The following is a 26,591-nucleotide window of genomic DNA, read 5'->3' on the forward strand; positions in this document are numbered from 1 at the left end:
TCAGTTGCCTGATAACAGCTGGGAAGAAAATGTCCCTGAATCTGGAGGTTTGCGTTTTCACACTTCTGTACTTTTTGCCCGATAGGAGAGGGGAGAAGAGGGAGTGGCCAGGGTGCGACTCATCCTTGATTGTGCTGCTGGCCTTGCCGAGGCAGCGTGAGGTATAAATGGAGTCAATGGAAGACAGGTTGGCTTGTGTGATGGTCTGGGCTGCGTCCACAATTCGCTGCAATTTCTTGGGGGCTTGGATGGAGTTGTTCCTTAAACCAAGCTGTGATGCCTCCTGATACATTCTGGTAGGTCCAGTGGTGATGGACACACACGGAACTGCAGATGCTGGAATCCTGAGCAAAACACAAAATGCAGGAGGTACTCAGCGGGTCAGGCAGCGTCTGGAGGAACTGATCCTCTCCACAGGTTTTGTGCTGTTGTTATGCTGCGTTATAAATGATTGTTATTCCAGGTAAATCATTGTGTGTTATTGCAAAGTGAGTTACTGTTTCTCTTTCGTTTCTAGGGTACAATGAATTGATATTTATACACGTTTACTACCGTAGTGTAGAAAATCATTTGGCACCTCACAACTTATTGGTGGCTGGGAGGAAAGAAAAAAGGTAAGGTTATGTTTATAAATAATGCAGAACAAATTTGTTAATTCTATCATTGATGATTTTTAAAGTGAAATAGCAGACTGATTTATCACTACAATATCAGGAAAAAACAGCCAAATATAGCCAAAGTTGGGACCCAGGGTAAATGTATTTACAGCCAAAGTAGAGATGGTTGAACACTTCAAATTCCTAGAAGTCAATATCATGAACAACTTCACCTGGACTACCCATATAGAAACAATGGCCGAGAAACAATGACCAGGAAACAATGACCGAGAAAGAATGACCGAGAAACCATGACCGAGAAACAATGACCAAGAAACCATGACCGAGAAACCATGACCGAGAAACCGTGACCGAGAAACCATGACCGAGAAACCATGACCGAGAAACCATGACCGAGAAACCATGACCGAGAAACCATGACCGAGAAACCATGACCGCGAGACCATGACCAAGAAACCATGACCAAGAAACCATGACCGAGAAACCATGACCGAGAAACCATGACCGAGAAACCCGAGAGCAGTCCTGAACTACTATCTACCTCAATGGTGACCCTTGGACTATCCTTAGAAGGCTTAAGAGGTGTGGTATGTCCCCAACAACTCTCATCAACGTCTGCAGATGCGCCATAGAAAGCATTTTATTAGGATGCATCACAGCTTGGTTTAGTGACAGACCCATCACAAGACTGCTAGAAATTGCAGCGAATTGTGAAAGCAGCCCAGACCATCCTCCCTTTCATTGACTCTATTTACACCTCAGGCTGCCTTGGCAAGACCAGCAGTATAATCTGCACCCTGGCCACTTCACTTTTCTCCCATCAGGCAAAAGTTATAGACGTGTAAAAACACACACCTCCAGATTCAGGGACAGTTTCTTCCCAGCTGTAATCAGGCAACTGAACCATCCTACCACAACCAGAGAGCAGTGCTGAACTACTGTCTACCTCAATGGTGACCCTCGGACTATCCTTGGTTGGACTTTACTGGCTTTACCTCGCACTAAACGTTATTCCCTTATCATGTATCTATACACTGTACATGGCTTGATTGTAATCATGTATTGTCTTTCCACTGACTGGATAGCACTCAACAAAAAGCTTTTCACTGTACCTCGATAAACATGACATTAACATGGCAACTCAACTGAACTATTTTGTTCATTGCAAATTTAAACGCAGTGAATTTCATGGGTTAATCTGTATAACTTTTGCAGTGAAAGCAGCCAATACAACTTCATCTATTATGATTCCAATTTGCAAGCAAGCCAGCTTCAAACAGCTGTAATCTCATCGACTGTACGTGATCCAGTCAGAGCAAGAAACATCCCCACAGCTGTACAATACTCTCTGTCACATCGCCCTGTGGTAAGCAAACAGACTGTTCCTCAAAATGAATATTATAGACAATAGACTATAGGTGCAGGAGTAAGCCATTCGGCCCTTCGAGCCAGCACCACCATTCAATGTGATCGTGGCTGATCATTCTCAATCAGTACCCCGTTCCTGCCTTCTCCCCATACCCCCTGACTCCGCTATCCTTAAGAGCTCTATCTAGCTCTCGAATGCATTCAGAGAATTGGCCTCCACTGCCTTCTGAGGCAGAGAATTCCACAGATTTACAACTCTCTGATTAATACTTAAATGGGATTAATAATAATAATAATAATAATAAAGTTTATAGTTCTGGCCGATTAAAATAGCTGAACCTTTGGTTGCACGCATTCCGTTCTCGGATAGATTTGATGGCGTGCACAATGGCAGGAATGAAGGAGGCAGAGAGGGCTGGTATCAGCAGGCAATCAAAGACAAGGGCAAAGACAGCACCATTCCCACCCCCTCCCTCCCTCCCACCACCAATCTCCACATATATAAAATGTGAGGTGTTGACAAGTGACAGGAGTAGACTTAAGCCGTTCGGCCCATCAAGTCTACTCCGCCATTCAATCATGGCTCATCTATCTCTCCCTCCTGACCCCATTCTCCTGCCTCCTCCCTCTCATCCCTGACACTAGCACTAATCAATAGACATGCATGAAAAATCACAATTAAGGGGAGAATAAAACGTTTTTTAAATTGGTTACAAAACAGGACTGGAGCATGTGGATGAATGTAATGCGAAATTAGCCTGGAATATTGTAAATCAGCTTCAAAATGTTTATTGTTGAAAAATAACAGAATTTTAAAATATTAATGGGGATTAAAACCAGCGGGTAAAACCCATTTTTAGGACCATAAATCAAATGAGCAGCATCCAACCAACAACTCATTTGCAGTTCAATGTTGTGAGATTTTGGAGTCCTTTCTAGTGTGAATGAAACCTGGCACACAGCTTGCCCCGTTTGACCAACTGTTTATTTTCTCATTTTAAGGTTGGATTTTCGAAATTCGCCACCCCTGCATGTGTGTTTTGGAATTTCAGTCTTCAGTAAGTACCAGACTTTGGTCAGCGCTGATTATTGTATTCAGTGCAGACGTAACAAAGGTCAACAGCTCATTTCCCCCCCATCATTCCTGTGCTTGACTGTAGCTGATCAATGTTTGATCTAATTCTGTCAGTAACTAGTGCCTGAGGAATGGTTTACCCAAGTAATCTGGGCAGGAACATGGGGACTTTTGATAGACAATGACAGGGGAGGGGGTTTTGATAAACATCTGCCTACTGTTCACCTATTACCTGCCATGCTTTGTTCTGCTCCTTTTCTCTTCCAGTTTTCTTTGCCCTCCCCTCCTAACAGTGTTAAGAAGGGTCCTGAACCGAAACGTCACCTATCCATGTTCTCCAGAGATGCTGCCTGACCCGCTGAGTTACTCCAGCACTCTGTGAAACGTCACCTATCCATGTTCCACAGATGCTGCTTGACCTGCTGAGTGGGCAGAGAAGGTGGGGTGGTGAGGAGGTGGGGTGGTGAGGAGGGGTGGTGAGGAGGGGTGGTGAGGAGGTGGGGTGGTGGGTGAGGAGGTGGGGTGGTGGGTGAGGAGGTGGGGTGGTGAGGAGGTGGGGTGGTGGGTGAGGAGGTGGGGTAGCTCTGTTGGAGAGGGATGGAATTCAGTTCTTTGCGAGGGGAGTCATTGGAACTGACGATGTAGAGTCACTGTGGATAGAATTGAGGAATTGTAACGATAAGAAGACACTTATCTACAGGCCCCCAAACAGTAGCCCGGATATAGGGTGTAAGTTGCAGCAGGAGTTAAAGCTGGCATGTAGCAAAGGTAATGCCACTGTGGTGATGGGCGATTTCAATATGCAGGTAGACTGGGAAAATCAGGTTGGTTCTAGACCCCAGGAAAGGGAGTTTGTGGAGTGCCTCCGAGATGGATTCTTAGAGCAGCTTGTACTGGAGCCTACCAGAGAAAAGGCAATTCTGGATTTAGTGTTGTCCAATGAACCAGATTTAATAAGGGAACTCAAGGTAAAGGAACCACTTGGAGGTAGTGACCATAATATGATTAGTTTTAATCTGCAATTTGAGATGGAGAAGGTTAAATCGGAAGTGTCAGTGTTGCAGTTGAACAAAGGGGACTATGAAGGCATGAGAGAGGAGCTGGCCAAGGTCGACTGGAAAAGAATCCAAGCAGGAATGACGGTGGAACAGCAATGGCAGGAATTGCTGGGCATAATCCGGAAGACGCAGGATCTTTTCATTCCAAAGAGGAAGAAAGATTCTCAGGGGAGTAGGAGGCAACCGTGGCTGACAAGGGAAGTTAGGGATGGAATAAAACTAAAAGAAAAGATGTATAACATAGCAAAGAGTAGCGGGAAGCCAGAGGATTGGGCAACTTTCAAAGGACAACAGAAGGTAACAAAAAGGGCAATACGGGCTGAAAAGATACGAGGGGAAACTGGCCAAGAATATAAAGAAGGATAGCAAAAGCTTCTTTCGGTATGTTAAGAGAAAAAGATTAGTAAAGACAAATGTGGGTCCCTTGAAGGCAGAAACGGGTGAAATTTTTACGGGTAACAAGGAAATGGCAGAAGAGTTAAACAGGTACTTTGGATCTGTCTTCACTCAGAAAGACACAAACAATCTCCCAGATGTACTAGAGGACAGAGGATCTAGGGCGATATAGGAACTGAAAGAAATTTGCATTTGGCGAGAAATAGTATTGGGTAGACTGATGGGACTGAAGGCGGAGTCAGGGGGTATGGGGAGAAGGCAGGAACGGGGTACTGATTGAGAATGATCAGCCATGATCACATTGAATGGCGGTGCTGGCTCGAAGGGCCGAATGGACTACTCCTGCACCTATTGTCTATTGTCTATTATCTATTGATAAATCCCCAGGGCCTGATGGTCTGCATCCCAAGGGACTCAAGGAAGTGAATCTAGAAATCATGGACGCATTGGAGATCATTTTCCAATGTTCAATAGATTCAGGATCAGTTCCTGTGGATTGGAGGGTAGCTAATGTTATCCCACATTTCAAGAAAGGAGCCAGAGAGAAAATGGCGAATTATAGACCTGTTAGCCTGACATCTGTGGTGGGGAAGATACTGGAGTCAATTATTAAAGAAGTAATAATGGTACATTTGGATAGCAGTAAAAGGATTGGTCCAAGTCAGCATGGATTTATGAAGGGGAAATCCTGCTTGACTAATATTCTGGAATTTTTTGAGGATGTGACAAGTAAAATGGATGAAGGAGAGCCAGTGGATATAGTGTAACTAGACTTTCAGAAAGCCATTGAAAAGGTCCCACATGGGAGATTGGTGAGCAAAATTAGAGCACATGGTATTGGGGGTAGAGTGTTGACATGGATAGAGAATTGGTTGGCAGACAGGAAGCAAAGAGTAGGAATAAACGGGTCCTTTTCAGAATGGCAGGCAGTGGCGAGTGGAGTGCCGCAAGGCTCAGTGTTGGGGCCGCAACTGTTTACCATATATATTAATGATTTGGATGATGGAATTAGAAGTAACACTAGCAAGTTTGCAAACCTGGGTGGCAGTATGAACAGCGAAGAGGATGTTAGGAGGTTGCAGGGTGACTTGGACAAGTTGAGTGAGTGGGCAGATGCGTGGCAGATGCAGTATAATGTAGATATATGTGAGGTTGTCCACTTTGGCGGCAAAATCGCGGAAGCAGATAAAGGGGAAGTGCAGCGAGACCTGGGTGTCCTTGTACACCAGTCACTGAAAGTTGGCGTGCAGGTACAGCAGGCAGTGAAGAAAGCTAATGGCATGTTGGCTTTCATAACAAGAGGATTTCAGTATAGGAGTAAAGAGGTTCTTCTGCAGTTGTATAGGGCCCTGATGAGACCACATCTGTAGTATTGTGTGCAGTTTTAGTCTCCTAATTTGAGGAAGGATGTCCTTGCTATTGAGGCAGTGCAGCGTAGGTTCATGAGGCTAATCCCTTTGATAGAGGGACTGTCATATGAGGAAAGATTGGAAAGACTGGGATTGTATTCACTGGAGTTTAGAAGGATGAGAGGGGATCTTATGGAGACGTATACAATTATAAAAGGACTGGACAAGCTAGATGCAGGAAAAATGTTCCCAACATTGGGGGAGTCCAGAACCAGGGGCCACAGTCTAAGAATAAAGGGGAGGCCATTTAAAATTGAGCTGAGAAGAAACTTTTTCACCCAGAGAGTTGTGAATTTGTGGAATTCTCTGCCACAGAAGGCAGTGGAGGCCAATTCACTGGATGAATTTAAAAGCGAGTTAGATAGAGCTCTAGGGGCTAGTGTAATCAAAGGATATGGAGAGAAGGCAAGCACGGGTTACTGATTGTGGATGATCAGCCATGATCACAATGAATGGCGGTGCTGGCTCGAAGGGCCAAATGGCCTCCCGCTGCACCTATTTTCTATGTTTCTATGTTTCTATGACCCGCTGAGTTACTCCAGCACTCCAGTGTCCATTTTTGTTTTTCTACATTTGCTCATGCCATTGAAATCGTTGCTGTGAGAATAAACTAGGTTTTCCCATCCAATCTTTTGTTGCCGTGAGCAAATAAAGGAAAATATATCGTTCCAATTGAACTAGGACCACTGGAAGTGGAGAGAGGAGGAACAGGGGGTGACTTTTCTCCTGTGTAGGTCGGAACTGCAGATTTTGGTTTACACCGAAGATAGACACAAAAAGCTGGAGTAACTCAGCGGGACAGGCAGCATCTCTGGAGAGAAGGAATGGGGGGGGGGGGGGGGGGGGGGGGGGGGGGGAGGACTCCCCCATCCTAGTTCTCTGACGAATCTGACTGCCACCTTCCTCTAGCTAACAATGATCCATTCTACATTTTCCTTGACCTTCGTCCCCTTTAAAGTTTTGTTTTCACACCTTACCCTTCCATATCTCTGTGTCGCCCCTCGACTCTCAATCTGAAGGAGGTCTTGACCCGAAACGTCACCCATTCCTTCTATCCAGAGATGCTGCCTGTCCCACTGAGTTACTCCAGCATTTTGGGTCTATCTTCAGAGTAAACCAGCATCTGCAGTTCCTTCCCACATAGATCTATGACCCTCCTAATTCTGTGACATTGTGGTTAATTTAAATAAACTTAAAGGGCTGCCAGGGCTGTTACTAAATGTTATTTAATTAAAGAGGCCCAACATTTAATAAGATTCGGGATCAACACTTGTCAAGGCCCCCAGGCTGTGGAGCAAGTGCTGTAAATGGGATTCATATCGATGAGTGGACATTAGGGGATGTTCCATAGAAACATAGAAACATAGAAAATAGGTGCAGGAGTAGGCCATTTGGCCCTTCGAGCCTGCACCGCCATTCAATATGATCATGGCTGATCATCCAACTCAGTATCCCGTACCTGCCTTCTCTCCATACCCCCTGATCCCTTTAGCCACAAGGGCCACATCTAACTCCCTCTTAAGTATAGCCAATGAACTGGCCTCAACTACCTTCTGTGGCAGAGAATTCCACAGATTCACCACTCTGTGTGAAAAAAAACGTTCTCATCTCGGTCCTAAAAGACTTCCCCCTTATCCTTCAACTGTGACCCCTTGTTCTGGACTTCCCCAACATCGGGAACAATCTTCCTGCATCTAGCCTGTACAACCCCTTAAGAATTTTGTACGTTTCTATAAGATTCCTCTGCTGTAAGACTCTATTCCAATATCAGTCTGCTTTGCAGTTAACTATTAATGTAACAACACGTTTGCCTGTGTAACGTGTACTTGATTATCTGAATATGTTTGGCTTTGGCGTTGCGGATCTGCCAAGCGTGAGTGTTTTCATTCTGTTTATTTCAGAGACGGCCGTTTTGTCGGATGGTCAAGTCAAGGTTGTCACGTGGTCCGGGCCGAGTCTGACATCACCGTCTGTTTCTGCAGCCACACAACTAACTTTGCCGTGTTGATGCAGTTCACAGAAATACAGGTCTGCAAACGAACGAACGGGCAAGGCCAAGATGGTATCGAAACGTATAAGATTATTAAGGGGTTGGACACGTTAGAGGCAGGAAACACGTTCCCAATGTTGGGGGAGTCCAGAACCAGGGGCCACAGTTTAAGAATTAGGGGTAGGCCATTTAGAACTGAGATGAGGAAAAACCTTTTTCAGTCAGAGAGTTGTGAATCTGTGGAATTCTCTGCCTCAGAAGGCAGTGAAGGCCAATTCTCTGAATGCATTCAAGAGAGAGCTAGATAGAGCTCTTAAGGATAGCGGAGTCAGGGGGTATGGGGAGAAGGCAGGAATGGGGTACTGATTGAGAATGATCAGCCATGATCACATTGAATGGTGGTGCTGGCTCGAAGGGCCGAATGGCCTCCTCCTGCACCTATTGTGTATTGTCTATTGTCTATTAAGAAACAATCCAAAGACGGAGGTTGCAGTCTGGTTACTGATTGAGTCATGTCATAGAGTCAGAGAGTGATACAACGTGTAAACAGGCCCTTCGGCCCAACTTGCCCAAATGTCCCAGCTGCACTCGTCCCATCTGTCTGCGCTTGGTCCATATCCCACCAAACCTGTCCTATCCATGTACCTGTCCAACTGTTTCTTCAATATTGAGTAAATCCCTGCCTCCACTACCTGCTCTGGCAGCTTGTTCTGTACACCCACCACCCTTTGTGTGAAAAAGGTAACTCTCAGATTCCTATTAAATCTTTTCCCCTTCAACTTAAACCTATGTCCTCATGTCCTCGATTCACCTTCTATTCCTCTCATGATTTTATAGTCCTCGATAAGATCTCCCCTCATCCTCCTGCACTCCAACGAATAGAGTCCCAGCCTACTCAACCTCTCCATATAGCTCACACCCTAGTCCTGGCAACATCCTCGTAAATTGTCTCTGTACCCTTTCAATCTTGACAACATGGGAAGTGTGAGATTTGTTGGAACTTTACTTTCAACTTGAAAGATAGAGTGGGTGTGGAGGGGATATTTCCACTAGTGGGAGAGTCTAGGACCTGAGGTCATAGCCTCAGAAGTAAAGGACATTCCTTTAGGAAGGAGACGAGGAGGAATTTATCTAGTCAGAGGGTGGTGAATCTGTGGAATTCATTGCCACAGAAGGCTGTGGAGGCCGTCAATGGATATTTTTAAGGTGGAGATGGATAGATTCTTGATTATTACAGGTGTCAGGGGTTACGGGGAGATGACAGGAGAATGGGGTTGAGAGGGAGAGATAGATCGATCAGCCATGATTGAATGGCGGAGTAGACTTGATGGGCCGAATGGTCTAATTCTGCTCCTCTGAACCTTAATTTAAAAAATGGTGTTAATCAGTCTATACTCCATAGAGATTGCGATTTCTGTGTGATAGGTCTGGTTAGGAAAGTCTTTACACTTTGGAAATAATGCACAGCTTTGTGTCTCAATGTTGTTGATGGTTTGGCAGCAGGGAGTTTTACCATCCAGCATAAGTCCTGCAGGTCCAATGTAATCGGTGCATCAGTTACACATATTTCACACCGATCAATATGGAGCTCTTTGTTAGTGACATAGTGACTGAACGTGGCAAATGGGATGAAAAGTGTTTGCTACACAGTGAAAAGCTGCACTTCCCACATTTAATGAAGTTTGAAGCACGAATGAGGATAAACTATGTTGACAGCACCAGTTTATCTACACGCGTCGATTGATTTTAGAACAATGAGTGGAATTTTTTATTTCTGATGTATGATTTCCTTGCAGTCACCAGAGAATCTTTCACAATAAATCTCCACCAATATTTCAAGTATTTTAATGGTTCCAAATTATTTGTTATTGCCTTTAAATTATTTTTAAAAGTTGGCCACATTGTGTGATTGCCACCGTTCACAAGGCACTTTGTACACATTGGTAACATTTGATTCAAGGATCAGAGAACATAGGTTCAAGGTGAAGGGGAAAGATTTAATAGGAATTGGAAGGGTAGCTTTTTCACACAAAGGGTGGTGGGTGTATGGAACAAGTTGCCACAGGAGGTAGTTGAGGCAGGGACTATCCCAACATTTAAGAAACAGTTGGTGAGGTACATGCATAGGACAGGTTTGGAGGGATATGGTCCAAATGTGGGCAGGTGAGACAAGTGTAGTTGGGACATGTTGGCCGGTGTGGGCAGGTTGGGCCGAAGGGCCTGTTTCCATGCTGTTTCACTCAATGACTCTATGATTCAGAGTTCTCTAATGCTTGACAATGTTTAGGTGCTAAGCCAGCGAAGAGGGTGAAGTGGGAGATGTTTGGACAAGGATTATAGCAGAGTGTGAATCTTGTGGTTCTTCAGGGGATGTGGGGCAAAGGGATAGCACGTGTGTCAGTCACTGATGGCCTCCCATTTACCATGGTCCAAGGGGCACAACTGTGATTAAAAGGACATCCGTGCTAGTTTAGTTTAGTTTATTATTGTCATGTGTACCGAGGTACAGTGAAAAGCTTTTTGTTGCGTGCTATCCAGTCAAAGAAGACTACATATGATGATAATCAAGCTGTTCACAGTGTCAGATACAGGGTAAAGGGCACAACATTCAGTGCAAGATAAAGTCTGATTAGTTCCAAGGTCTCCAATGAGGTAGATGGAAAGTTAGTGCTAGGATGGTTCAGCTGCCCGATAACAGTTGGGAAGAAACTGTCACTGAATCTGGAGGTGTGCATTTTCACACATCTGTACCTCTTGTCTGATGGAAGGAGGGGGTGAGGATGGAGTGACTGGGAATTGACGTTCTCTGTGTATTTATCTCTGTGTGAATGATATGGAATATAAAACAACTCTAAATAGGTGTCCACTGTATTATATTTCTTCAAATGAACAGTTTATAGAATATTTATACTCTTCTTGTGTCCTGTACAGTGGGGTGTGGAGACTGAGACGGTTTTAAACAAACTGACGTTCATTGGATCGGGGGCTTCGCTCTGTGCCCTGGTAGTGACCTTGATTCTTTTCACTGTACTGGAGTAAGTATTTGACTAGGTTTACTTTTTGTGGTTAGTTTAGTTCAGAGGTACAGCACGATAACAGGCCCTTTGGCCCACCGAGTCCACACCGCCAGCAATCCCCACACTTTATCACTACACGACATACACTAGGGGCAATTTACATTTATACCAAGCCAATTAATCTACAAACCTGCACGTCTTTGGAGTGTGGGAGGAAACCGAAGATCTCGGAGAAAACACATGCGGGCCACGGGGAGAACGTACAAACTCCGTACAGACAGCACCCGTAGTTAGGATCGAACCCGGGTCTCTGGCGCTGTGAGGCAGCAACTCTACCGCTGCGCCACCATGCCACCCACCTTCAATAATTCATGCTGATTTGTTGTACGTTGAAACGAGGGAGTGTTCTCATCACATGATAGGATGGGAGTAACTCAGATAATTTACTCAGGCAGCAAAAATGAGTGTAATTTGTGTCTTTGTTTTAATCTCCAGTATTCCAAAGTCTGACCGGACTTCCATTCACAAAAACCTGTTTGTGGCTCTGATTGCAGCACAGATCGTGTTACTGAGCAGTGACTCGGCAACAGACAGTAAGGTATGTCGAGCCTCCTATACACCTCTTATCAGAGGGCCTTCAAGCATGAGCATGTCAAAGGCATTTCAGATTCTGGTCATCACCACAATGTTATGTGGATCAATTTGTCCTGACCTGAAACGTCACCTATCCATGTTCTCCAGAGATGCTGCCTGACCCGCTGAGTTACTCCAGCACTCTGTGAAACGTCACCTATCCATGTTCTCCAGAGATGCTGCCTGACCCGCTGAGTTACTCCAGCACTCTGTGTCTTAATTTGTCCTCAGTGCGGTCGCTGAAGTTACCAATACAGTTTTGAGTAACCCGCGTGTCGTGGGATCACGGTGGGGAGGGGGGTGAGGGGGGTGGGGGGGGGGGGGTTGGCGGGGATGCGCAGTGGATGAGCTTTGTTTGTCTGTTCTATACGGGTGTAAAAGGCATTGAGCTGATCCGGGGAGAAGCACCGTTGCCAATGATCGTCCCAGAGTTCGGCCTGTACCTTGCCATGGTACTCAGACTCTGCCACAGTAACCTCCTGATTGAACTGAGCCTCCAGCTTGTTCTGCAGTCACGAACATAGAACATAGGACGAACAGCACAGGAACGGCCCACATTGTCTGTGTCGAACACGATGCAAAGTGAAACCGATCTCGTTTGCCTGCACGTGATCCTTATCCCTCCATTCCTTGCACTACCATATCCCTCAATCCCTGCACTTCCATGTTTCCTGTCCTGAAGCCCCTCTGCCTTAATGAGAACGGTAATCAGTTGCATCTTTTTCCAGACTGCTTGTACGGCAGTCACTGCTCTTCTGCACCTGTTCTTCATGGCCGCGTTTGCGTGGATGATGGTGGAAGGGCTGCTTCTCTGGAGTAAAGTCGTCACCGTCAACTTGAGTGAAGAGCGGAGGATGAAATATTATTATTTCATCGGATGGGGTAGGTTACTCAAAGGCTTTACAGTCCTACATGTGTAGCAAAGTTTCCCCACTTAGAGGCATAGAGTAGTACGGTGAGAAACAGGCCCTTCGGCCCAACTTGCCCACATGTCCCTGCTACACTTGTCCCACCTGCCAGCATTTGGTCCATATCCCTCCAAACCTGTCCTATCCATGTACAGTACCAGTCTAACTGTTTCTTAAATGTTTGGATAATCCCTGACTCAACTACCTCCTCTGGCAACTTGTTCCATACACCCACCAGCCTTTGTGTGGAAAAAGTTACCCCTCAAATCCCAATGAAATCTTTTCCCCTTCACCTTAAACCTATGTCCTCTGGTCCTCGATTCACCTACTCTGGGCATCCACTCGATCTATTCCTCTCATGATTTTATACACATTCCCTCATTACACTGGATTGTTCAAAATGTGAATTGTGCAGTTGACAGGTTTATTACAAAAAATTCACCTCGAGAGTGGTGAGTCTGTGGAATTATCTGCCAGAGAAGGCAGTGGAGGCCAATTCTCTTGCTCTTAGGGCTAATGGAATCAAGGGATATGGGGAAAAAGAAGGAGCAGAGTACTAATTGTGGATGATCAGCCATGATCATATTGAATGGCGGTGCTGGCTCGAACGGCCGAATGCCTATTCCTGCACTCATTTTCTATGTTTCTATGTGTCTATGACTCACTGACACAGGGTAGGGACCAGAGACAGACTAGAGTGGCCGTGGTATGGTGAATTAAAATGGGACATAACACGAGGGCACTCTCTGGAATAGAATGCAGGTGCTCCACAATAGTTATTCGGCATTTGTAGAAGAGAACACAGTGTGAACACAAGACCACATGAGGTGGAAGTGGATCACTGGTACAACTGTTCGGCTGCCTGGATGTGGGAGGGGAGAAGGTGGGGAGGTAAGAGAAGGTTGCTGATGAAACTGCATGGTTTTAGTGGAGATATGGAATGTATTCTGAATATATTAAGAGCAGGCCAATTTGTACGAATTCCTTTTTCCAAAGAGAAGACTGTATACTATCTGATTGAGAATGAGTCCAAGCTTGAGGATGAGGATGGATGCTTAAATTCTCTCTCCATCTGGGTCCCATTCAATTTAATTGTTCAGTGTTGAGGTTGTGAGATATTTCAAAGAGTTTTCAGAGAAATGTGGCCCCTATTGTCCGTCCCAAAGCTCCAAGGGGCACAGAGAGGATTGGTTGCCGAACAGGGGTGTCTGGATTTCGAGAGCAGAAGTTTCAGTTCAGTTTATTGTCACGTGTACCGAGGTACAGTGAGAAACCTTTGCGTGCTAACCTGTCAGCAGAAAGACAATAGATGATTACAATTGAGCCAACGTTTCAATACATGACAAGGGAATAACGTTTATTGCAAGATAAAGCCTTCATCAAGGATCGTCTGAGCGTCACCAAAGAGGTAGATAGTAGTTCAGCACTGCTCGCTGGTTGTGGTACGATGACTCAGTTGCCTGATAACAGCTGGGAAGAAAGGGAGGGTGAGGGGTAGAGGAGATCGGAGGGTGAGTTTTCACACAGAGGATTGTGGTATCCGGAAGGAGCTGCCAGAGGAGGTGGTGGAAGGAGATACGATTACAATGTTGGAAAGACATGCAATAGGAAAGTCAAAGTGGGATATGGGGTAAAAGGAGGCAAAGTGGATCAGCATTGGTAGGCATGGGCCTCTCAGCATGGGCGAGGTGGACCAGAGAGAGAGGCCTGTGTTTGTGTTGTATGACTATGAGATATGACCAAGTTCCTAAAACTCCTTCAGTAAATGGAATGAATGACACACTATCCTGTCTATTCAGTCTGAAGAAGGGTCTCGACCCGAAACGTCACCCACTCCTTCTCCCCTGAGATGCTGCCTGACCTGCTGAGTTACTCCAGCACTTTGTGAATAAATACCTTCGATTTGTACCAGCATCTGCAGTTATTTTCTGACACACTATCCTGTCATCGCTGAATATATGAGAAGGAAAGTTGGACACAGACTTCGTTTAGTTTATTATTGTCACGTGTACCGAGGTACAGTGAAAAGCTTTTGTTGCGTGCCAACCCGTCAGCGGAAAGACGATGCACGATTACAATTGAGCCGTCCACAGCGTACAGACTTGCATCAAATCCATGGTAAAGGTAACCTTAATGTGTCTGATCCACTTTTTGTTGTGCTCTTATACCTAATAAACTCTGGATAATCACATTATGTTCATTAACATGCAGGGAAGGCACAGAATTTATATGTAAAATGACAGAGTATGCTTGGTTCAGGTTTGTGGTCACGTGTCCTGAGGTACAGTGAGAAGCTTTGTTTAAACAAATCAGATATATCATACGCAGTGTTGCAGTGTTGATTATTTAGCTGTCACTGGTGCCACTGTTAAATTCCCTGCTAGTTAAAGATCCCCGCTGTTTATTTTGTTTTTTTTACAGGGGTGTCGGAGCAGCACTCCAGTGAGCTCCATCTGGCAGCACGGCCCCCCTGGTCATACACACAAGCAATCAGTTCAAACTATATGAAAGGGGAAGATACTGAATATAGTTCTCAGCAATTTAGTGCATCATAGAGCCTGGAAATGGGTCCTCTGGCCCAAGAATGAGGGGGGACCTCATTGAAACGTACAGAATAGTGAAAGGCTTGGATAGAGTGGAGGTGTGGAGGATGTTTCCACTAGTGGGAGAGTCTAGGGCCAGAGATCACAGCCTCAGAATTAAAGGACGTTCTTTTAGGAAGGAGATGAGGAACAATTTCTTTAGTTCGAGAGAGGTGAATCTGTGGAATTATTTGCCACAGAAGGGTGTGGATGCAAAGTCAGTGGATATATTTAAGGAAGAGATAGATAGATAACATCTTGTCAGATGTTATGGGGAGAAGGCAGGAGAATGGGGTTAGGAGCGAGAGAGATATCTGCCATGATTGAATGGCGGAGTAGACTTGATGGACCGAATGGCCTAATTCTGCTCCTATCACTTATGATCTTATGATCTTCTGAACTTTCCCACGGCGACGAAGCCTGTCCTAGCTTGCCCAACTTCTTGCATCAGTTCCTTAGACAAAGTCCAATGTTCACAATGGGGTCAAGGTTAATCAAACAGTATGCTAGATTATGGAAGGACTGTTCCCATCGTCTCATGACAATCCACTGGTTGACATTAATCTTTGGAACTTGCTCACGCCTGCCATTATTGATGACGAGGGTTTGCGCTTTGATTGCAGGTATTCCGGTTCTAATAGTGACCATCACACTGGCAGCGGCACACGACAAGTACATTGCCGATCGCTACTGCTGGCTCAACGTCCACAATGGAGCCATCTGGGCCTTTGTTGGGCCAGTCATCTTCATCATCATGGTAAGGATCATCAAGTGACTTCAAAATCTAGGGAGTACAGTGCCCAATGAATAGTTATGTGTTGGAATTTGCAATGCTCCTTTGGTTTTTTAAAATGTTATTTTAATTAATTTTTTTAAGAGATACAGCGCGGAAACAGGCCCTTCGGCCCACCGGGTCCACGCCGCCAAGCGATCCCCGCACATTAACACTATCCTACACACCCTAGGGACAATTTTTTTTTACATTTACCCAGCCAATTAACCTACATACCTGTACGTCTTTGGAGTGTGGGAGGAAACCGAAGATATCGGAGAAAACCCACGCAGGTCATGGGGAGAACGTACAAACTCCGTACAGACGGCGCCCGTAGTCAGGATCGAACCTAAGTCTCCGGCGCTGCATTCGCTGTAAGGCAGCAACTCTACCGCTGCGCCACCGTGCCGCTCATCAAGACTAGCCCAACCTTCCTGGTGAAGGGAACAGCACCTCATATTTCACTTGGGCAGCTCACAACCCAGTGGCATGACTATTGATTTCGCTAACTTCAAGTAACCCTTGCATTCCCTCTCGAAGGTATCACAAAATGCTGGAGTAACTCAGCAGGTCAGGCAACATCTAGGAGAGAGGGAATGGGTCGAGACCCTTCTTCAGACTTGCATTCCCTCTCTCTCTGTCCCTCCCCCACCCAATTCGTACCAGCTTTAAAGTTGTCTTGTTGAGTCTCATTGCCAGTAACTCATTTTCACCTAGCCCACAGCTGACAATGGCTTGTTTCCTTTATCATTGTTACTTTTTTGCATATCTTTCATTCATTTGTTCTATATCTTTCTAATTCACTGTCTATATTTCTCGTTTCCCTTTCCCCTGACTCTCAGTCTGAAGAAGGGCCTTGATCCAAAACGTCACCTATTCGTTTTCTCCAGAGATACTGTCTGACCTGCTGAGTTACTCCAGCTTTTTGTGTGTATATTCCTGGTGAAGGTGTGACCAGTTGGTCCATGGCGTGTTGACAGGAACAATAGACAATAGACAATAGGTGCAGGAGGAGGCCATTCAGCCCTTCGAGCCAGCACCACCATTCAATGTGATCATGGCTGATCATTCTCAATCAGTACCCCGTTCCTGCCTTCTCCCCATACCCCCTGACTCCGCTATCCTTAAGAGCTCTATCTAGCTCTCTCTTGAATGCATTCAGAGAATTGGCCTCCACTGCCTTTTGAGGCAGAGAATTCCACAGATTCACAACTCTCTGACTAAAAAAGTTTTTCCTCATCTCAGTTCTAAATGGCCTACCCCTTATTCTTAAACTGTGGCCCTTGTTCTGTGGCCCCTTGTTCTAAAGCCCTAAATGGACACTCCCCCCCCTACATCAAAAATCTTCTAACCCCCCTCTCTAACTCCAGGTCCCTCAGATCGGCCGACTTGGGGCTATTCACTATCCCACGGTCTAGGCTTAAACTCAGGGGTGACCGCGCTTTTGCGGTTGCAGCTCCTAGACTGTGGAACAGCATCCCTCTCCCGATCAGAACTGCCCCCTCCATCGACTCCTTTAAGTCCAGGCTCAAAACATATTTCTACTCCCTAGCGTTTGAGGCTCATTGAGGAGGCGCTGTGAACTGTTTGCGTGCTACTGTATGTTTTCATTTTTTTTTCTATTGGAACCTAATCAAATGTACAGCACTTTGGTCAACGTGGGTTGTTTTTAAATGTGCTATACAAATAAAATTGACTTGACTTGACTTGACTTGACTTGTTCTGGACTCCCCCAAAATTGGGAACATGTTTCCTGCCTCTAACGTGTCCAACCCCTTAATAATCTTATATGTTTCGATAAGATCTCCTCTCATCCTTCTAAATTCCAGTGTATACAAGCCTAGTCGCTCCAGACTTTCAACATATGATAGTCCCGCCATTCCGGGAATTAACCTAGTAAACCTACGCTGCACGCCCTCAATAGCAACAATAGTACAAACACAGAATGCTGGAAGAATTTGGCGGGTTATGTCACACAGCGTGGGAGAGGGAGTGGCCAGGGTGCGACTCGTCCTTGATTATGCTGCTGGCCTTGCCGAGGCAGCGTGAGGTTTAACTGGAGTCAATGGAAGGGAGGTTGGTTTGTGTGCTGGTCTGGGCTGCGCCCACAAAAAAGTGGGAGCACGTAGAGGTAACTCGCATGTGGAGGGCAGGAGAGATGAGGCAGCATCTGTTTGCTGCACGATTGATCAATTCCAAGAATGATTTTACACCTGGATCTAAAGCCAGCCAACATCCTGACTGCAAAGTAGATTTCTCCCTGATCTGACTATTTTGCAATCATGCAGCATTAATCTATTTTGCTAGATCCAAGATGGCGCCCAACCCAGGCGGCTCTTTGATCTGCAATCACAATGGACAATGGAAGGGAGGTTGGTTATTCCCTGATTTATCTGCAACTCTGCTGGGAAATGGAAAAGTACTTGTTTTTCACGCTTTGCATACTTGAGGTGCAGAAAACAAAATATCCTCAGACTCAGTCCGCTTAGTGCTTCGTGATCTACCGGTTGCCAAACACTTTCATTCCCTCCCCATTCCCACACTGACCTTTCTGTCCTGGGCCTCCTCCTTTGTCAGGGTGAGGTCAAATGCAAATTGGAGGAACAAATGTCACGCTTATATTTCACTTGGGCAGCATTCCCACTCCATCCCTCCCCCACCCAGGTTATACCAGCTTCAAAGTCGTCTTGTTGAGTCTCATTGTCTGTACTCGTTCTCACTTAACACACAACAAAAGACTGTCTGTTTCCTTTACCATCGTTACTTTTATGCATATCTTTCATTTGTTTGTTCTATATCTCTCCATCACCGTCTATATCACTCATTTCCCTTTCCCCTGACTCTCAATCTGAAGAAGGGTCTCGACCTGCCGAGTTACTCCAGGTTTTTGTGTCTATCCTCAGAATTATAGTTCAGTCTGAAGAAGGGTCTCGACCCGAAACGTCACCCATTCCTTCTCTTCAGAGATGCTGCCTGACCTGCTGAGTTACTCCAGCTTTTTGTGAATAAATACCTTCGATTTGTACCAGCATCTGCAGTTATTTTCCTACTCAGACTTATCATGATCATGTTGGGGTATCATGTTACAACCTTACAAGGTGTGGGTGAGATCACTCCTGTAGTACTGTGTGCAGTTCTGGTTGACCAGCTACAGGAGGGATGTCATTAATTTGGAGATGGTACCGAAGAGATTCACCACGATTTGAATTTCTCCCTTGGAGTGTAAGAGACTGAAAGATGACCTGATACATTCATATAAAAACATAAATATAAAAGGGGCTGAAGTAGGGTGAATATTCAGTCTTTATTCCCCAGGGTCGGGGAATTTAAGCATAGAAACATAGAAAATAGGTGCAAGAGTAGGCCATTTGGCCTTTCGAGCCAGCACCGCCATTCAATATGATTATGGCTGATCATCCAGAATCAGTTACCCGTTCCTGCTTTCTCCCCATATCCCTTGATTCCATTAGCCCTAAGAGCTAAATCTAACTCTCTCTGGAAAACATCCAGTGAATTGGCCTCCACTGCCTTCTGTGGCAGAGAATTCCACAGATATAAAACTAGAGGGGAGAGGTTTAAGGTGAGAGGAGATAAGTTTAGGGAGGATGTGGGGGGCAACCATTATGGAAAGAGCTGCCACAGAAGATGGTTGAGGCAGGCACTATAACAATATTTCAAATGCATTTAGATAGATACATGGATAGGAAAGGTTTAACAAGGGTAAATGTCACTATCTTGGATAGCATGGATGAATTGGGCCAAAGAGTCTGATTCCATGCTGCATAACCTTGTCTCTATTTCGTCTTTTAAAAGTTTATTCATTAAAACTCCACAACTAATTTTGGGCTTCATGTCTGTTAGTTTGAAGAAGCGACCCTGAAATTATATTTGGGATTACTGAGAGTTATTGAGTTACACCGGACCCCATGTCGATCCAGGTGCCGAATCAACTCAGTCCCACCTACCTGCCTCTGGCCCATGTATGTCCCATCCTTTCCTATCCATGCACCTGTGCAAGTGGTTCAGTTTAGCCTAGTTCAGAGATACAATGTGGAAATAGGCCCTTAGGCAAACCAAACCCGCACTGCCCAGCGATTCCCGCACACTAACACTATCCAACACCCACCAGCGACAATTTACATTTTATATCAAGCCAATTAACCTACAAATCTGTACATCTTTGGAGTGTGGGAGGAAATCGAGATCTCGGAGGAAACTCATGTGGTCACGGGGAGAACGTACAAACTCTGTACAGACTGCACCCGTAGTCGGGATCGAACCTGGGTCTCCAGCGCTGTAAGCTAGAGGCAGCAACTCTACCACTGTGCCACCGTGCCGCCCTAGTAATTGTAACTGCACTCACCACTTCCTCTGACAGCTCATTCCGTACAACTACCACCTTCTGTGGTGGAACGCTGCTCCTTGGGCCACTTTAAAATCTTTCCTCTCTCAACTTAAACCTATACCCTGTGTTGTTGGCTTCCCCTAACCTGGGAACAAGATCCTGTATTCATGTTATTTATGGCCCTCGTGTTTTGATATATCTCCACAAAGTCATCCTTGGCCTCCTGTGCTCCATGGATAAGAGTCAAGAGTTTTATTGTCATTTGTCCCAGAGAGAATAATGAAATTCTTACTTTCAGCAGCACAACAGACTACTGTATGTAAATATAGTACACTGTAAACATTATAATAAACGAGAGAGAAAAGAAAATTTGGTGTATATCTATACATACTCACAAATACACATATATATAGATCATATATATATATATATATATATATATATATATATGTGTGTGTGTGTGTACGTATGTGTGCTTGTGCATATATGTATATATATGTCTGAAAAAGGGTCTCAACCCGAAACATCACCCATTCCTTCTCTCCAGAGATGCTGCCTGTCCCGCTGAGTTACTCCAGCATTTTGTGTCGATATATATATATATACATGTATACTCATGCACACATAGGTACACACAAAATAATAATAATAAGGATATCTTAGAAAAACATATAAAATTCTTAAGGGATTGGACAGGCTAGATGCAGGAAAAATGTTCCGCATGTTGGGGGAAGTCCAGAGCCAGGGGTTACAGTTTAAGAATAAGGGGTAGGCCATTTAGGACTGAGATGAGGGAAAACTTTTTCAGCCAGAGTTGTGAATCTGTGGAATTCTCTGCCACAGAAGGCAGTGGAGGCCAATTCACTGGATGTTTTCAAGAGAGAGTTAGATATACTGTGGCTCTTAGGGCTAGGGATATGGGGAAAAAGCAGGAACCGGGTACTGATTCCGGATGATCAGCCATGTTCATATTGAATGGCGGTGCAGGCTCGAAGGGCCGAAAGGCCCACTTCTGCACCTGTTTTCTATGTTTCTATGTCCCAGTGTGCCGATCACCATGTTGACATGTTGCTCCTGGTATGGCTCTCAGACGATGAATGTTACTTTTGTGCAGGTGAACATGTTTGTGCTGACACGGGTGGTGCTGATCACCATGACCACAGCCAAGCGGCGGGCAAGCATGCTTGCTGTCAACAGCAGTCCCATGGAGCAAGCCTACGACCAGATCAGGTCAGCAGTCGTGAGGGCAGTCGACCTCTAGAGGGCGGTGTTCAATTGCATTGCATTTCTTTTCAGAAACCGTCAACATTTCTTGCCATATAAAAATTCCTTTGATGTCTCGTCTTCACACCTTACCCTTCCATATCTCGATGTCTCTCTCTCCCCTGACTCACAGTCTGAAGAAGGGTCTCTTGGTCAAAAAAGGCTTTTGGCACATTAGCCTTCATCAATCAGAATATTGAGTAAAGAAGTTGGGAGGTCATGTTGCAGTTGTATAAGACATTGGTGAGGCCGCATTTAGAGTATGTGTTTAGTTCTGGGCACCATGTTATAGGCAAGATGTTGTCGAGCTGAAAAGGGTGCAGAGAAGATTTACAAGGATGTTGCCAGGACTAGAGGGCATGAGCTATAGTGAGAGGTTGAGTAGGCTGGGACTCTATTCCTTGGAATGTAGGAGGATGAGGGGGTGTTGTTATAGGGTATATAAAATCATGAGAGGAATGGATTGGGAAGATGCACAGAGTCTCTTGCCCAGAGTAGGTGAATCGAGGACCAGAGGACATAGGTTTAAGGTGAAGGGGAAAAGATTTAATAGGAATCTGAAGGGTAACATTTTCACACAAAGGGTGGTGGGTGTATGGAACAAGCTGCCAGAGGAGGTAGTTGAGGCAGGGACTATCCCAATGTTTAAGAAACAGTTAGACAGGTGCATGGATAGGACAGGTTTGGAGGAATATGGGCCAAACGCAGACAGGTGGGACTGGTGTAATTGGGACATGTTGGCCAGTGTGAGCAAGTCGGGCCGAAGGGCTTGTTTCTACGCTGTATCACTATGATTCTATGACTATGTCTCTGTGACCCGAAACATCACCCATTCCTTCTATTCAGAGATGCTACCTGTCCCGCTGAGTTACTCCAAGTTTTTTGAGTCTACAGTTATGTAAAATGCAAAACTAAAGCAGACAAGCTGGAAGCAATGAGATTAGCACAAAGCAATGTGGAAAGAATTCATCAGGAATAATTCCAGCTTGCACTTTACGTCGAACCCTTGATAATTCGACTGATTTTAAGAAAAATGGATGGTCCGACTTTTGACTCCATTTCCCACTTTTCTAGTTTACCCTTTCACGTAGTCACCTTGGCTACTGTACGGACTGGAGACCCAAGCAGAAACATTGCACACACAATGACTGTGGCTGCAGGAGACTGGAGTCAGTGAGTCAGGCAGCATCTCTGGGGTTACTCTGGCACCGTGGGAGTAACCCCGAGAGATGCTGCCTGACTCGCTGGGTTACTCCAGCACTTTCTGACTGTCGGTTATTTCTGGCACTCTGACATGGGGTTGACTGGAGCAAGCTCTGTGGTTGGTTTTGATATCGGGAGCGGATTGTGTGTGACTTGCTTCATTCTGATGCCAGTGTTGTGTTGCAGGGCTGCAGTGAAAGCCGTGCTGGTACTCTTGCCCATTCTGGGACTCACGTGGCTCTGTGGAGTACTTGTTCCACTCTCTGTCGTGATGGCGTACATCTTTGTCATCCTCAACTCCCTGCAGGTGAGTGAGTGACCACTGTCCTCCATTCCACATCAAGTGTGTTGTCCCTCTGATCATGTCGTCTTTTAAAAAAAATATTTTATTTTACTTTTATTAGCAAGGAAGAAAGAGAATTACAAATATAAAGGTTATGGGGATAGATCCGGGAGATGATGAGTATTGTTGTATATCCAACCCTAAACTCAAGTTTTAACTTTAGTTTTAAATTTTAGTTTGATTGATGAAGGCTAATGTGCCAAAAGCCTTTTTTGACCAAGAGACCCTTCTTCAGACTGTGAGTCAGGGGAGAGAGAGACATCGAGATATGGAAGGGTCAAACCCATTTACTTTTTTAAAAATTCAATAAATGGAGACCAAATTTAAAAAAAATAGATCTGGTTTGTCAATTAAGATAAACCTTATTTTTTCCAAATGCAAGGTCTCGGTCATTTCCGTAATCCACGTTTTAATTGTAGTCTTGAGTGCATAAAAGCCATTTGTTGCTTTTCTCCTTGTTCTGCAGACTGTTTCTTAAAGAAAGTTTGATCCTTTTACGCCTTACGTTTCTCCATGCCTGTGCGTTTAATGTGGGCCGTACTCTGATCTGCAGTCTATACTTGGAAACTTGTCATAGTCAGTTGTAATGGGAACGGAATGTTTTGTTTTCAGTAGCATGACTGGCAAAGATTATATTGTCATCTCTTACAAGTAAATTAATACTTCATAAGTTGGCAGTGAAACAGGAATATTTTGACATCTGCTTTTCAGCGAACTGGTAACGAACCTCATGATGTTGAAGTGTTTTTGTCTCGGGGTGATGTTTTTCATCAGTTTTTTTTCCAGGAATTTTTTTTCTTTTTTCCCTGGAAATTTGGCAGAAAGCACGTTTTTAAATTGCACGCAGCAGAGCAGAGATTCTCACTGGCCTATGCTTATGAGAGTGTTCAAGTCTTGCGTTTGGTACTGTATGTTTGAGCTGTGCAACTAGTTCTTGAGGTCGACAAATTTTAACAATAGTTTTGCATTTAACGAGAGTATGTCGGTTTCATTTTGTTTCTTCACTTTCTCTGAAACCACCTTGCACAGGCGACTTCCAAATCTAGTTAGTACCAGGCCGAGGGTTTATCATAATTATAATCATAATCATACTTTATTAGCGAAGACTGCACCTGGAGTACTGTGTGCAGTTTTGGTCTCCAAATTTGAGGAAGGATATTCTTGCTATTGAGGGCGTGCAGCGTAGGTTTACTAGGTTAATTCCCGGAATGGCGGGACTGTCATATGTTGAAAGACTGGAGCGACTAGGTTTGTATACACTGGAATTTAGAAGGATGAGAGGGGATCTTATCGAAACGTATAAGAATATTAAGGGGTTGGACATTTTAGAGGTAGGAAACATATTCCCAATGTTGGGGGAGTCCAGAACCAGGGGCCACAGTTTAAGAATAAGGGGTAGGCCATTTAGAACAGAGATGAGGAAAAACTTTTTTAGTCAGAGAGTTGTGAATCTGTGGAATTCTCTGCCTCAGAGGGCAGTGGAGGCCAATTCTCTGAATACATTCAAGAGAGAGCTAGATAGAGCTCTTAAGGATAGCGGAGTCAGGGGGTATGGGGAGAAAACAGGAACGGGGTACTGATTGAGAATGATCAGCCATGATCACATTGAATGGTGGTGCTGGCTCGAAGGGCCGAATGGCCTCCTCCTGCACCTATTGTCTCTTGTCTATTGTCTATGTTTTGCAACATACAAGGAATTTGATTTGCCATACAGCCATACCAATAAAAAGCACCAGTGTGATGCTTGCAGGATGTGGGAGGTCAAATGGGATAGTCAAGGATGGAGTGAAAGGGAAAGAGAGTAAAGGGATAGTTAATGACCCCAGAATTAATGGGAAAGAAAGCTCACAAAGGGATAGGAGAGAATGGCCAAGTGTAATAGGCATCAATGTGAAGGGTGAGATGAGTAAGGAATTAAAAGTATTGTATATGAATGCGTGAAGTATAAGAAGTAAAGTAGATGAGCTTGAGGCTCAGTTAGAGATTGGTAGATATGACATTGTGGGGATTACAGAGACGGGGCTGCAGGAGGATCGGGCCTGGGAACTGAATATTCAGGGTTATACATCCTATAGAAAGGACAGGCAGGTGGGCAGAGGCGGTGGGGTAGCTCTGCTGGTGAGGAACGAAATTCAGTCCCTTGCAAGGGGTGATATAAGGACTGACGAGGTGGAGTCACTGTGGATTGAGTTGTAAAGGTAAGAAGCTACTAATTGGTGTTGTCTACAGACCCCCAAATAGTAGCCCGGATGTAGGGTGTAAGATGCAGCAGGAGTTAAAACTGGCATGTAACAAAGGTAATGCAACTGTGGTGATGGGGGATTTCAATATGCAGGTAAACTGGGAAAATCAGGTTGGTTCTGGACCCCAAGAAAGAGAGTTTGTAGAGCGCCTCCGAGATGGATTCTTAGAGCAGCTTGTAATGGAGCCTACCAGATTTAAAGGCAATTCTGGATTTAGTGTTGTCCAATGAACCTGATTTGATAAGAGAACTCGAGGTAAAGGAACCACTTGGAGGTGGTGATCAAACTGCAATTTGAGAAGGAGAAGGTTAAATCGGAAGTGTCAGTGTTGCAGTTGAACAAAGGGGACTATGAAGGCATGAGAGAGGAGCTGGCCAAGGTCAACTGGAAAGGGATCCTAGCAGGAATGACGGTGGAACAGCAATGGCAGGAATTTCTGGGCATAATCCGGAAGACTCAGGATCATTTCATTCCAAAGAGGAAGAAAGATTCTAAGGGGAGTAGGAGGCAACCGTGGCTGACAAGGGAAGTTAGGGATGGAATAAAACTAAAAGAAAAGATGTATAACACAGCAAAGAGTAGCCGGAAGCCAGAGGATTGGGAAACGTTCATCGGACAACAGAAGGTAACAAAACGGGCAATACGGGCTGAAAAGATGAAGTACGAGGGGAAGCTGGCCAAGAATATAAAGAAGGACAGTAAAAGCTTCTTTAGATATGTTAAGAGAAAAAGAGTAGCAAAGTCAAATGTGGGTCCCTTGAAGGCAGACACGAGTGAAATTATTATGGGTAACAAGGAAATGGCAATAGACAAAAGACAATAGGCGCAGTAGGAGGCCATTTGGCCTTTCAAGCCAGCACTGCCATTCAATGTGATCATGGCTGATCATTCTCAATCAGCAGAAGAGTTGAACAGGTACTTCGGATCTGTCTTCACTAAGGAAGACACAAACAATCTCCCAGATGTACTGGAGGACAGAGGATCTAGGGGGGTAGAGGAACTGAAAGAAAATTTCATTAGGTGAGAAATAATATTGGGTAGACTAATGGGACTGAAGGATGATAAATCCCGTGGGCCTGATGGTCTGCATCCCAGGGTCCTCAGGGAGGTGGTTCTAGAAATAGTGGACGCATTGGTGATCATTTTCCAATGTTCAATAGATTCAGGATCAGTTCCTGTGGATTGGAGGATAGCTAATGTTATCCCACTTTACAAGAAATGAGCGAGAGAGAAAACGGGGAATTACAGACCAGTTAGCCTGACATCGGTGGTGGGAAAGATGCTGGAGTCAATTATTAAAGAGGTAATAACGGTGCATTTGGATAGCAGTAAAAGGATAAGTCCAAGTCAGCATGGATTTATGAAAGGG

The 26,591-nt window shown here is 44.9% G+C and overlaps 1 protein-coding gene across 1 annotated transcript in view; it reads left to right on the forward strand.

Annotated features, from left to right (window-relative positions):
* LOC144597970 (adhesion G protein-coupled receptor D2) overlaps positions 1 to 26,591 on the forward strand; it is a 276,860-nt gene that overhangs the window by 41,582 nt on the left and 208,687 nt on the right. The window contains exons 11-20 of the mRNA XM_078407825.1: positions 518 to 614; positions 1,833 to 1,983; positions 2,988 to 3,043; positions 7,825 to 7,951; positions 10,845 to 10,948; positions 11,426 to 11,528; positions 12,292 to 12,445; positions 15,677 to 15,810; positions 21,285 to 21,400; positions 22,823 to 22,943. Coding sequence (XP_078263951.1) covers positions 518 to 614; positions 1,833 to 1,983; positions 2,988 to 3,043; positions 7,825 to 7,951; positions 10,845 to 10,948; positions 11,426 to 11,528; positions 12,292 to 12,445; positions 15,677 to 15,810; positions 21,285 to 21,400; positions 22,823 to 22,943 — 1,163 coding nt within the window. The remainder of the gene's footprint in view (positions 1 to 517; positions 615 to 1,832; positions 1,984 to 2,987; positions 3,044 to 7,824; positions 7,952 to 10,844; positions 10,949 to 11,425; positions 11,529 to 12,291; positions 12,446 to 15,676; positions 15,811 to 21,284; positions 21,401 to 22,822; positions 22,944 to 26,591) is intronic.

Source organism: Rhinoraja longicauda, chromosome 11, assembly GCF_053455715.1.
Source record: "Rhinoraja longicauda isolate Sanriku21f chromosome 11, sRhiLon1.1, whole genome shotgun sequence".
Taxonomy (NCBI): domain Eukaryota; kingdom Metazoa; phylum Chordata; class Chondrichthyes; order Rajiformes; family Arhynchobatidae; genus Rhinoraja; species Rhinoraja longicauda.